The 14,064-nt window shown below is 43.2% G+C and overlaps 1 protein-coding gene across 3 annotated transcripts; it reads right to left on the reverse strand.

Moving 5' to 3' along the window:
• Nucleotides 1-663: 663 nt before the first annotated feature.
• On the reverse strand, nucleotides 664-12,371 carry LOC123711570 (rho GTPase-activating protein Graf). Of its 3 annotated transcripts, none has more exons than XM_045664163.1 (10): nucleotides 12,330-12,371; nucleotides 11,871-12,115; nucleotides 9,852-10,009; nucleotides 8,675-8,746; nucleotides 8,341-8,442; nucleotides 8,047-8,262; nucleotides 7,651-7,725; nucleotides 6,583-7,586; nucleotides 1,328-1,370; nucleotides 664-1,246 (listed from the first exon to the last, which is right to left on the reverse strand). In XM_045664163.1, the coding sequence occupies exons 2-10, from the start codon at nucleotides 12,028-12,030 to the stop codon at nucleotides 956-958; spliced, it is 2,121 nt and encodes a 706-aa protein (XP_045520119.1). In that variant the 5' UTR covers nucleotides 12,031-12,115; nucleotides 12,330-12,371; the 3' UTR covers nucleotides 664-955. The 3 variants fall into 3 exon arrangements, with proteins under 3 accessions (XP_045520119.1, XP_045520120.1, XP_045520118.1); XM_045664164.1 differs by lacking the exon at nucleotides 12,330-12,371 and adding an exon at nucleotides 12,217-12,326; XM_045664162.1 differs by lacking the exon at nucleotides 12,330-12,371 and adding an exon at nucleotides 12,193-12,326.
• Nucleotides 12,372-14,064: the final 1,693 nt, after the last annotated feature.

Consider the following 14,064-nt stretch of genomic DNA (forward strand, 5'->3'; position numbering starts at 1 on the left):
CGCTTTTGATATTTCGTTCACAGTCGCAATCAGCCGATTATCACGACGACATGAATACTCAAAAGTTTATGAAATGGACAGCTGAGAAGGGAGTACCTAACCTGGCTGAAAAATCATTGGTGGTGATCGACAACGCACGATATCACTGCATCCAGATAAATAAACAACCTATAAAGCCTGTTTTATATGATATCATAAAAATGAACAAAGAACAACCGGGTTATAAAGTAAATGAATTGTTGAAGCAACACAATCACGAAGTGGTAAAGCTACCCCCTTACCCTTACCATTGCGACTTAAATCCGATAGAAAAAATATGGAGCCTGCCTAAAAGATGCGTTGCTAAGAAAAAATCGGTTATCTGTAAAGTCGGTTTACTGACGATAATTGAACGTGACAACGTCATAAGAAAATACTGATGGAATGGTTGCACTTTTCAAAAGAAAATTTTAATTTTGTTTGTTTGATATAGAGAAAGAGGCAGTGTTGGCCTAGTGGCTTCAACGTGCGACTTTTATCCCTGAGATCGTAAGTTCGATCCCCGGCTGTGTACCAATGGATTTTCTTTCTATGTGCTCATTTAACACTCGCTCGAACTGTGAAGGAAAACATCGTGAGGAACCCGCTTGATGATGATGATGCTGCTAATATTAAAAGATAGAATACGTTATTAAAAATGTGTATATATTATAATATCTTATCATACAATATCCACAGTAGAAACGTTCACAAAGTGTATTTGGTACAAAGTCACAACGTACAATAAATAGGGAATAAAATAGTAACAAGTGGTATGTACAGAGGACGAAATATACAAAACGTAGAAAAATATCAACGAGTATGGCTACGCTATGATATTTGGCGGGAGAGGTCGCGTAGCGGGATGCGCGGAGTCTCGGGCTCGGCCCGTCCAAGGTCGTCGAAGGTCGCCGGTCGGGCGACGGCGGCCGGCCTCTCACGGCAGAGGCTCCACGTAGTTCTCGGGCACGAGCCCGCTCTTGCCGTCCAGCGAGCCTCGCAGCCAGCCTGGCTCCCCGGAGGGGACCACGTCGGTGATGATTTGGTTGGGTTCGAAGGACAGTTCGCCGTCACTCTCGCCCAGGCAGGCGTACAGCGTTCGCACGCGCGATGCGCCCGACCTCGGGACCGGCGGCCCGCCGCAGCTCGACACAGACTCGGAGCTGGCCACATGCCCCAACTGCTGCAGCAGCTGCAGGTGCTGCGGCGAGTAAACACCCGCGCCCGCCTGTAACACGACCGAGACGAATGATTTCTATAGCACAACGGTCTTCGTGCATCGAGTGAATAAGGCGGATAGTAAACCTACCATATCATTACTCACGTAGGTGGACATGGCGCTGGGGCTGCTTCTGTGAAGGCAAAAATATTTTCGTAAACATTACGATCGGTTAACTGTGCTCGCGACGAGTTCTTCGTTTATATAACGGAATTTATTAATTATTATATTGGTATAAAAAATAGAAAGATTGCGGTTACATTAAGATGACATAAGTTAATATTTAAAAATTTGAATTAGGCGTGATATTTACAAATTACGCTGATATATAGGCATATTAATTTTAAAAGCAAGCACAAAGGACAATATAATTGCTAAAATTAACAATGCAATAATGTATTTTTTCCAGTTATAAGTACTAACCCGGCGATAACAAATCCAGAAAGGCAAATAATCATATTGACTATCGTCACAAGCACTGCACGGAACTACTGACGGACACCGACGAGCGTTCGACGAGACGTCTCTACACGGAATGCGCGAACCGAGCGTTGCAGTCGCTTATATGTGGCACGTGCGCACCTGCCCTTCGCCGCCCTGAGGCTTCGTAGGCGCAGATGGCCAATCTTATCGGGATTACTTTTTTGCGGCGATGAATTGTGGGCCCAGCCTGTCCCTTACGCACCTCGTTTCGACATCTCACTATTGTTACACATACATAGAAAATAGGCGAGGCCGTGTCAAAATCGTATCGTTTAAAAACTGGTAAAATCAAGTGAAATACTCCTCAATAAACGATACATAACTCAAACTAATCCTACTATCCATTTCTTAAGACATTATTGTGATAATAATAATTTTGGTAGGTCGAAGTGTAGAGATGAATAGATAGAAAGTGGTTGCAGCGAGTGAGCATCTGTCGAACACGCAGCTGCCGCAAAGGAATGCACACCTGCGCCTCATCTTTTGCGCTGCCTTTACTATCACGCTATGAAATACAATATGGAGTGTGTTATTTTCAATCTCGAATCTACATATATATGTCCGTTTCTATAAGGTAAGAAGGTAATACAAAGATAAAAGATCATTTTCCGATAACGGTGTGCGATTCAATGATCTACAATAATATCATGATTGAAAATAAGGACAATATAATTATTACTAAGTTACAGTCGTTTAATCGTTTTCGTTAAAGAAAAATCAAATTAAACGAAATCTATGCGTTGTGCATTGCATAATGAGCCGCGCCAGGTGTTCGCCGTTCGGCGGACGCAGGTAGAGGCCTTACGAGGACGACAAAAGCACTTCACCCAGATACGACAGATGTTCCGCTCGACACGTACTCACAATACCGTCTTATCACTTCCTGCATACGAAGCGAGTGCGCATCGTAGTAGGGCAATCGCTTCAATAACATTTATCTCACTTTTTAGTTTATTTTTATGCCAATTGTTTGTTGTATGTTCAAGCAGCGTCTGTTGGTCGATCTTGTCATGAGATAACTGGATAGATGAGATCAAATGTCGCATCGAGATAAGTCCATAAGTCTATTGTTTTTTCGAAATAGATATTTTTATTTTATAAATTTCGTTGAACCAATTAGTTAATTTTTACACACGCCCGATTTGATTTCATTACATTTCGCTGTGGTTTTGTTAAGACGCTAGTTCTGATGAATTAATTATTAATATTATATTATTGAGTGTTTGTGCGTAGGCGACCGAATATATAGCTATAATAATTGTTCCCTCATCTCTACAACTGAAAATTGAATTGCCAATTGTGTTTATAGAATAGATAAGTCGAGGTATGTACTTATTGTTAAAAAAACCTACACAGCGACGGCAAAAGAACCTTTCTTTGTAGAACATAATTATTTGGTAGAACAGTCTGATTTTGTTGTGTACTAGCGGACCCGACAAGACAGGACGTCTTATATTGATTTCGAATTGGTATAATTAACTAAACATGCTTTATGATATACACCATTCTTTGTTTGTTTTTCTGGCGCGTATATAAAAAGTTTTCTTGATATTCCGACATATAACTGGCCATGTGAAAAACATAGATTTCCAAGATTAATGGCACAAACAATTAGCGGCTGTAATTATTTTATATATATTTTATCAATATAATAACTCTGAAAAATATATAATATAATAAATCGAAGCATTTGTTTTAAACGATATTCAGTTTCTTACACCCTCTTTGACGATATTTGCAGCACGCATTCTGTCAACGTTATGTCAAACACCATAAGGATACATCAAAAAAGTTTGAATGGAATGAAAAAAATTTTTCTATCGTAACAAAAGTATTCTTAATTTAAATTTTCTAATTATCTGTGCAATTTTCTTAATTCTTTCTTTCATAAGAACCTCCTCCTGACCATAACAAACACAACAAGAAAAGAATTAGCGAAATTAGTCCAGCCGTTTACGCGTGATGCCGTGACCAAGGGAAATACGGATGCATTTTTATACATACTAGCGGACCCACACAGACTTCGTTCTGTGATTTGAAATGTGGCAGTTTTTTGTTCCTACCAATTTTATAGTCGGCGCAAAAACTTCTCATGTTCTGATGATAGGCCCATGTGTGAGGTTCAGCTCGGGTGACCAAAGTATCTTCGCTTCCACGAACTTTGGCCACTCTTCTGTGACCCACTAAAAAATCCCGACTGTGATGTCTGCTAGAGGGCTTCAAACTAAGAGGCGAACTTAAGGTTCAAACCTGATTGGAAAATAATCTAAAAGGATAGTGGGAACTCACTCATTGATATATTTTCCTATTAGTATGTATTCAAATGGGGGGGGGGGGGGGGTTGGGCTCATGCTTTTACGGTTCCCAGTACGACTTGCTTGCATTGGCTTATTCCAAAGGCTTGCGTTGTCCGCTGCAAGCGGCTGCATGAAAACAACGCCTACTGCAGCTTTGGAGATAGCCCTACAAGTTTTGCCTCTAGACCTGCACATACAGCAGGAGGCGGCACTGGCTGGCTGGCACATCAGGCTAAAGGTGCTAGATCTATGGGGCAAAAATCACTACAGCACACACACAGCGATTCTTAACAGGGTGATAGAGTACCAACCTCTATTAGCCGCTCCATGTGATAGGATCGCAAATCAGAACATACTTAACAGAAGATACCATGTGCAAATGAGAGAAGAGGAATGTGATAGATCACCCCTGAATGAGCTGCGCATATACACCGATGACTCAAAAACAGGCTGTGGCTCTGGAGCTGGCATATTCTCTCTTGATCTCAACATCAACATACACCTGCCCTTGGGCACATACAGCTCGATCTTTCAGTGCGAATGTGTCGCTATAACTGAAGCAGCCAGAGCCGTGCAGCGGTTAGGAATTAATAACTTTTGTATTAAGTTCGTATCGGACAGTACGTCTGTGCTGATGGCGTTGGTAAGCAAAAAGACCAACAGTAGACTGATACTGGAGTGTCATGATGCACTGGAGGCAATAACCCTGACAAACAGAGTTACCCTGCAGTGGATCAAAGGACATAGTGGATCCCTTGGCAACGATGCTGCCGATGAGCTTGCGAGAAGAGGTTCGGAGATGAGGCCTGCAGGTCCGTATCCGCTCCTTCCCTTATCCTTCTCGCAGGTGCGAGCCTGGGTATGCCAGAGATCCACAGAGCTCCAACATCAACTTTGGTCACAAGGTGCGGGCTGCAGACAGTCCAAAATGGCTCTGCCAGCAGTCAACCGACAGCTTACCAAACAACTTCTAAACTTGAATAGAATAAATCTGAAAACAATGATAGGGACAATTACGGGCCATTGTCTCCTTAATAAACATCTTTATGTCCTAGGCGCGACAGACAGCCCCATGTGCAGAGGCTGTTTCAGCGCAGAGGAATCAGTCACCCACGTAGTCCTGGAATGCGAGGCTGTGACTAAGCAACGTGTAGAAATCCTCGGAACAGTGAGGTCGCTCCGTGAAGCCTGCGAGGTGCCCAGGAGACTTCTGTGCTTCTGGAAGGAGTTAGGCTGGCTTAGTTAGCCAGGACTTTACGGACAATGGACCTATTGAGCGTCTAAGTGCGGAAACAGAGTCCACACATACATACATGTATGTATTCAAATAATTTTTCTCAGATAGGGATATTAAATTAATAATTCAAAAATTAAGTCCTTTTTTTAACGCGATTTGTTTGAGTGAGTGCTTGTAATTTAATATGAACTTAATTGAATAGCAATAAAGTTCGCTCCTTATCGGCCACTCTATCGCTATCGCTGGAATTTTGCAAAGCGTGTTCTATTCGGTTGGGCAGACCAACGGCGTACTGGAAATTGGTCTCCCGGTTTCCGTCTACAAGTTCCAAACCACGACAAATAACGGCGCCGCTTCGACGGTGGCAGATAGAGGGGGGATGCTAGAACTTTGATCGGCTACTTGGGGCGGTGGTGTGAGTTTCTATTGTATACTTTAAAACTTGTTCCAACTTCTGATTTCAGTTCACACAACCGAGAATTCGACGGCCGGGGTAACGCTCATAGCTCAAAGTTTCGGTAGGTTTTAGATATTTGCAGTATGAACATTTTCCAAGACGCTCGGTCGGGAAGGAAAAATATTTCAAAGAAAATCTGCCATATAACCCGGCGCACCTTTATCCTCTACAGAAGCAACTGGCCGAGAGCAGAAGGCATTCGACTGAGAATTTGAAGCTTTTACAGGTTCATATATATTAGATTCCAAACAGATATGGTTTATTAAAACGATTCGAAACGGCCCGGCGCACCGCGAAACGTGGACGTGAACATTTAGCTGGAAATGAAAAGTGTGAAAGCATTTCAACTTGGACAGGGATCGCAATTACGAAATTTCTTCCTTCGTAGGGAATATAATTTATTTTCCAAATTCCCGAGTAAACTCCAAACATTTCAGCCTGCCACCGAGCGCACCGCTAAACTTATATCAATTAAAGATCAAACAATGTCCGGACTGTGCTTTGAATTCGTTCAGTAATACGAAAAAGAACGAAGAGGAAGCCAGAAACGATGTGACATTGTTTCAGAAGTTTGATCCTTATTTAGAAAGAGTCCATTTATTCACGTACCGTGATCCAATTCAAGTGACGAGTGTACGTAATGAGACAACTCAGGCTAAACAGAAAAATGCCAGTCGATCAACTCGCGAAACTAGATTTCAGTGTAAATATCCGTTTCGCAATATCCTTAACGTGCAGTTGAATCCGAGTGCGTCGAGCGGGACCCGAGCGAAACGCCCGAGTCGGAATCGGGTGAGCCCATGGACCTTCGCCCGCTTCACGCGTCCGCTTTCATCGGCTCTCGGACGGCAATAAAAAGCAAAGTGCTCACGTGTCGGGCACCGCGCCGTTGCGGGCGGGCGAATCGGGCGAGCGGGGCGTCTCTGACGGGTCGGGCGAGTCGGGCAGGTCGGGCGCGTCTACGATGAGCGCCTCCACGAGTACGTTGTAGAACTTGAGCTCCAGAATGGAGGCGACAGTCTCGCGCTCGGCGCGCAGCAGGGTGGGGCCGAAGCACACAGCGAGGTTGCAGGCGCCCATCAGGTTGAGCGCGCTGCGGGCGGCCACGCGCCGCAGGTGCCCGAGCAGGAGCCGCAGCATCTCGCGGTTGGGCGGCGGTAGCGCGCGCACGAGCGTCGCCAGCGAGCGCGCCCGCTCGGCGCGCGACTCGCACTTGGCCGCGGCCAGCCAGCGACCGTGCAGGCGCCACGTGAGCAGCGGCTCGGGCAGCTCCCGGAGGTAGGCCTTGAGCGCCGACGTGAGCGTCCGACTCTCCCACTCGACCGGCGTCAGCGCGGCGGGCAGCCGGCCGGCCCGACCGATAGCCACGAGGCGAGCCACCTTCGAGGCGACGCCGGCTACGCGGTAAAGGCCCTGCTCGTCGAGCCCGCGCGCCTCGAGCGCGGCCACGAGGCGGCGCGCGAAGGCGAAGCCGGCTTCGTCGAGCCCCCAGGCGGGCTCGAGCGCCGCGAGCGGCGGGCGGGCGGGCGGCGCGGCGGGCGGCAGCGTGTCGAGCGCGCGCATCCAGCGGGCGCGGTCGCGGTCGCCGAGCGCCTGCAGGGTGAGCGGGGCCCGCTCGCCGTCGGCGGGGACGGCGTCCCAGCAGAATCGGCGCTCGAGGGCCGCGTCGGCGGCGCGGGCTCCCGCCACGGCCACGGCGTCCGCAGCGCCGCAGGACTTGGGGTTGATCTGGTTGTACGGCAGCAGCGACAGAACCCGCGAGGCGCGCTCGTAGCCGCAGTAGTGCTTGCTCCACGTGGTGCCGAAGGCCTTTTTCTCCATGAGGAAGAGGTAACCGCGACGGGCGCCGGCGTCTTCCGGCGCGTCCTCCCGGTGCTGCGAAGGAACGCGGACGTGAGCGGGTGTTCGGCCTGATGATAAAAATAGTTACGTCACTCACCGTCTGCCTCATCTCCATCATCTTCTTCATCAGCGACTCCGTCTGCTTGCTCGTCTCCTCGAAGTTGCTCCGCGTCTGCAACGTGATCTCGGCCGTATTATCGGCTCGGGCGCCCGAGAGACTCGCCGTGCATCAAACGCAAACGCACACACACACGCATCAAACCGAGCAGCGTGTTAGTCAAGAAAACCGAAAACCGAGAGAGGCTGGTAGTGGTAAAGCGGAAGGGAGAAGCGGACACACAACGCACTCGGTGTGGTGCGGCGATTACGAAGACTGACGCCCGGCGACGCCCGCGGCGTTCGGGCGGAGCGAGGCGGAGTCGGCGCAGAGGGGCAGACCTGCGGACAGACGACGGATGAGAAAGGGCGCGGCGGGGGCGGCGAGGGCACTCACCCGTTGGATGCGCAGCTGCAGGTCGCGGACGAGGGGCTCGGCATCGTGGTGCACGTCGTGCGCCGTGTGGTGAAAGGTCCACCAGCCGAACACGAAGCCCAGCAGCGTTTCGACCAGCTCGAACTTTTCGCGCTCCTGCACGGCCTGCAGCTGGAAGACGTACTCGAGCGACGCCTGGCAGAAGTCTCGCTCCGCCATCTCCAGCGCCGCGTCGGCCTGCGGATAGTGTGCGGAACGCGAGTGAGACACATTGCGGACGTCGCGGAGGCGTATGGACGGCCGAGGCGAACCGACCTCTTGAAATACGTTTTCCTGTTTCTTGGTCGACAGCGACAGAGTGCGCTCCTGGCTCTGGCAAAACTTGGCAGTCTTCTTGTCAAACTTCTTCTTTCCTTCCTGAAATACAGATTTTACATATCATTCTCATCATCTCATCGGAATCGAAACCCAAGGAATGAGTCAGGCGTAAGGCGAGATTCGACAGTTCGACATTTTTCATCCGAGGTCGCCGGCCTCGGTGGCCACGAGCGAAGTGACGTCTCTCGCAATTAACGCCAACCTATTGAGCTTATTTCATTATTTCATTTAAACAACAACAAATATAAACATTTAAAGTTCGGAGCCTCACCTTGACGGCGCCGATGTGCTCCTTGCGGAACTTCTCCAACGGCTGAATAATTTGCTCGTGGGCGCGCCCCAGCTGTAAAGACGCAACAGTTGAGTTGTTGTTTATTCTCATTTGGTGCAGACGACGAATTAAAATCGATAGTCTCGTTCACCTTGACCAGTTCAGAGTGGGAAAGGAGCGAGGCCAGTGGAACGAACAAAGCATTTTGAGCTGTTGCAGCTCATCACCGCTAAAGATAGACACTAAAGTTTATACTCTATATATAACTTACTTCTAATAAGTAAGCGTTTCGTTAGATACAACCTAACTGTTGCCCATATCTTATGACATCATATCCTATCATATATAATGTTCGCTTCAATACAAAGTCCAAAAGGTTTCCATTATGTATGTTTTATTATGTCTAGATCTGTGTGTCAATTCTCGGCATTTTCTTCTTTGTAACATTATGCGAATCACATATGTGATTAATTGCATTAGGTACATTCATGTATAAAAAGGTGACGTATTTGTGAGTCCGTCACGTCCGCGTCACGAGACGTGACCGCCGAGCGCAGACCCGCCACAGCGGACCACATGACGTAGCGCGTCAAACTATAGACGATTCTCTCTCTCACGGCGTTGCAATTGTGTAGCTCGAAAGAACCACTCGAAGGTGTTACCAAGTGCAGGATCTCGCGAATCCAGGCACGTGCTTAACACGAGTGAATTACACCACGGCCAGCGACGTGAGCGTACATACATTGACACACTAATGAGCAAACACGTAGTCCGGCTCCTTATTCGGAAAGATAATAAATAACTGATTTTCAAAGTAACCTAAATGAACAAACATTCGCTTATTAAATAATAAAATCAATGTCGAGGTTACTCGGCAACAATCATTTTAGTTCTCATGTTAATTTCACAATTTATGCGTTAGTTTTTTCGCTTATTCGTGAACGCGCGGCCTATTTCCGACGCATAACGCATGGCAAGGTAGGACGTGACGTAGTCATTAATATGCGATCGCCGGAAGGTCGCGGCCCGCAAGGCCTCACTTGCACTATCGGTAATCGGTATTCGATCATTAACCGACCGCTTACCTCGTTACTTTTAATACTATTCTTTCGTAAAAAAACACAACCTTTCTAGCTTTGCTTCTAGCGAAAAGCAACTTTAACGTAGATGAGCTCACCATGCGGTCCCGTTCATCCTCGATGGTGCGAATGAGGTGCGCAAAGTGCTGCAGAGAATGGCTTATGACGCGCTCGTCCTCCGTCATGGAGGCCCCGATGCATGCGAACTCGAATTGCTCCATACTGGTTGCTAACGCCAGCTGCGCCGCACCCAGACCTACGTGAAGCGAGCATTATGTACATGCGTGAAATATCATTCATTTAAAATATATACGATGTTCTAGTGTTTCACATCACACATTTGTTGATATCTTATCATCTGTTGGTGATATCATATCATATATCAACACCCATTTACTTACAATAAATAAACATTGCATTAAACTATTTGGACTATCTGGAGACATATTATACACTACAAGTCAAATCAATTGTATTAGCATTTTTAAACATAAGTTTAAAACTATATTGTAAATACGCTTTCTCATGTTTCTGATTTTGACAAAATCTAGCAAACAGTTTCTTAATTACCTGTTTTAAACAAAAATAAATCTATCATGAGCAGTGTTGGCCTAGTGGCTTCAGCGTGCGACCCTCATCCTTGAGGACGTAGGTTCGATCGCCGGCTGTGCACCAATGGATTTCTTTCTATGTCATTTATCATTTGCTCAAACGGTGAAGGAAAACATCGTGAGGAAACCGAGCCAAAAAGTCGTCGGCGTGCGTCAGGCACAGAAGACTGAACACCTACTTGGCTATTAGATTAACAAATGATCATGAAATTGATGCCGAAAACTGAGGCCCAGACCTTAAAAGGATGTAGCGATTTTTTTAAACCTATTATGCCACACGAAACATTATTTATTTGATTAGTAATGGTACTGTAACAATAAATTATATCAATAGAAGCAAATTGGGTATTCAACTCCTATATTTGTTTTGAGAAAGCATGAACTAATGATTAAGACCATTGCTTTGGCATATGTTGGTCAACTATGTCTTAAGAGACAAGTCCATAGTTAAGTAGGTGTTTTCTGACATATTGTGCATAATTTATATAAGAAATTCTAATAAAAAAGAATAGAATCTGTAATTCAAAGATAACAGCTTAAGATGATTCATAATTTATCCATTACAACTTCAATAACATTTAAAAAACAATCTGTCTTTTAAGTATATATAAAAAAGCAATAAATAACAATACATGTTTTCCAAGACTGATGACATGTTGCCTCATGATCACACTAAGCACAAATATTATGACTCTGTGATTGTCAAATCAAATGGTTTACACCTACATCTGTCACACAATAATATTGTCAAATGTAATATTAAAACATACAACAAGTACAATATAATATAGTAACTTTGCTTCCACCATTAACAATGGACTTTTAGCTATTAAAAATACCCCTAAATTTAATTTTAGTGATAGTATGCTATCACTTACATATTCATGAAATTTCAGAGAAATAATTAATTTAGATTTTTTCCAATCATACAATGTGTATGCTATGTAAAAATGAGGTTTTAATTTGTAAAAAATATAATTTTAATTTAATAATAAAATAAAGATATTTTATGTAGCATAATATTAAGTATTTTTGTGGAGCTTGATATTCTATACTATAATATTGTAAATCCTAGGTATCAACTTCTTCTTATATAATTTAATTATTTTGTACTACATAAATAAGGTAATGAATGTGTCATACTGCAACTTATCACATCTTTGTTAATAGACACTGTCATTGACACAAATTCAAATGTTCATGTCTTATTCTTTTTTCTCTGTATATGATATAAACAAATAACACGAAAAAAGTAAATATAAAATCATTATTTTAACACAACACATAGTAAGATATTACATATGACAGCTTTTCAATATTTTTCAAGCCATTAACAGAGCTATTTCATCCAGAAAAGCCATCATTTTGTTTCACTTTCCAGAGAACATTGTATTATGTTGTATTATTTTACATATAAGAAATATGTTAAGTTGTTGTAGAATTGACATATTGTCAATTTCCATTGTAGAGAGATAAAAATTTGAAAAGGTTTAGGGTGCAACTCACGTTTGGCGGCTTGCACGACATCCTTGACCTCTTTAATAAGTCGTTTAATTTGGTGGCTGGTGCGCTCAAGTTCCTTTTCGTGGCGCTGCAGGTTCTCACGGAAGTGAGGGCTATCCGCCAAGCACTCAGTAAACTCTAGTGGCTGTAGTCCCACACCCATCCTTGTGAAATATACTCAAACTAGGCCTTTTATATCACTTTCACCTATACTCTGACAACATTGCTGGTTCCCGACGCCCCGCAAACTTAAAACACGAATATGATAACGAGTTGTGCAGTTTAATAAGAAAAATAAAAACAACAAAGTAGGTATAACAACTACAATTTTGTTTAAGAAACTACAAACTCGGTTTATCATACTATCAGTTAAATAGTTTAAAAAATATCATTCTGAAAGAGAGCAGCGCAAGTTCACTAGTTATAGGCTAACAAGATAATGAACAATATTTATTAAACTACCATCACATAGACTACAATAATAAGTACAATATGACTATGAAGTGTGAAGTATTATGTGAATTCTATAATGTGACATTAGTCAGACACATATCTGACATTTGACTTTTGACGTTTCATAATGTCTTTACTAAAGTCTATGGCACATAACCATAGATGTTAAAGCATGATTGCTGTGGGAAGTACTTTTTGCAGATTAACAGACGACAATTTCTTTCTGATAGGTTCCTGTTTAGAGCATTCAAAGTCTATAATCATACTCTTTACTCTAAGTTACGTTCTCTGTTGGATTGTATGGATTATCCGTACTGGGCTTATAAATCGCCGCCATGCCTTATTGTTAGCCTCCAAAAATATTTAGCTCTTCAAGCTCCAACACACAGATCACAATTTCTTCCTATATTTTGCGTTAACTATGATGCCTTAACATTAAATTCTTCTATTTTGCTTGATTTTGGTATATGTAAACAAGATCCTTCTACCAATGTCAAATTTATAGATATTATTGACAGTGACAGCCGATTGAAACATTGCCATTAAATTTTTAGTGATTCTTCCAAACCCGGACCCGAGGAGTGTGTGGGAGTAGGAGTTTTCCATCAACAGTTTGGCATTGTACAGAAAATAAAATTGCCTCCAGAGACTTCAGTATTTACTGGAGAATGTTTTGGTCTGCTGAAATCAGCTATCACTTCGACCCTTATTCGTATGAGGCTGGGCCATGCATGCATTCCCTTGCATTTGGCAAAGCTTAACCTTTTACCTAAAGATATATGTCACTGTGGCAATGACGTTGGGGATTTTAATCATATATTGTTTGCCTGTCCTCAACATGACCGTACCGCTTTTATTTCCTCGCTTTTGTCCATTAAAATTCCTTTTCCTACTTCAATCTTTCTATCTAATATAAATATTCATGTATATAGAATTTTAGCCAGTTTAATTTTTCATAACAATATAAAATTCTAATCATTTATGCACATATTATATACCTAATTTAGATAAATTAATTTAGATAAATTTGGAAATGGATTAGATAATCCATTTCCAAATTCCGATCCAAATTCCAAACCAATAAAATAAATCTAATAATACACGTCCTAACTTTTTTGCATGGCTGACGCACAAACCGTGCAGGCGAAGAAAGGGGGAAAAAATTCAATAGAACGTATTTAATGATTAAAGTGAACAAATTCAAAATCTTTTAACCAGCACAACTTTGCTTTGGCAGTAAAGGCGGCTATTACGCTTTGCGCACTCTTTTTATCAATGAGAAATTTGATGTGTTTTTAAAAGTTGACGTTAAAAATGCATTTCAGTGTTACAATCAAAATTAAACTCTCTTTAGAAGTTGATTGTCAAAGAGGAGATCTTCTTGCTTACCGGCTATTTATAGTCTCGCTATAAGTTCTTGTATACAAAATTCAAATTCATATCTGGTATTTGGATGATGGTAACGTACAATGTAGATTTTGTACTTTCAGATCATTCTATATTAAAGTTTAAATTTTGACAAATGTGAGATATGAGAATTTGTACACCGGAGGCATAATGCTGCAGATCAAAGGAGACCGATTTTTAAAGAATACATTACTACATCAAAATTTAAATATATTTCTCTCACTAATTACTGTAAATGGGGAAGGCAACTGTCAAAGTGGCGCTGTCGTAGTTTGTACCCATAACAAAGCATAAAGTATATGGAAACCGTGCAAAAAATTCTTTTTCTCAACAATGC

Source organism: Pieris brassicae, chromosome 7 (genome assembly GCF_905147105.1).
Source record: "Pieris brassicae chromosome 7, ilPieBrab1.1, whole genome shotgun sequence".
NCBI classification, from domain to species: domain Eukaryota; kingdom Metazoa; phylum Arthropoda; class Insecta; order Lepidoptera; family Pieridae; genus Pieris; species Pieris brassicae.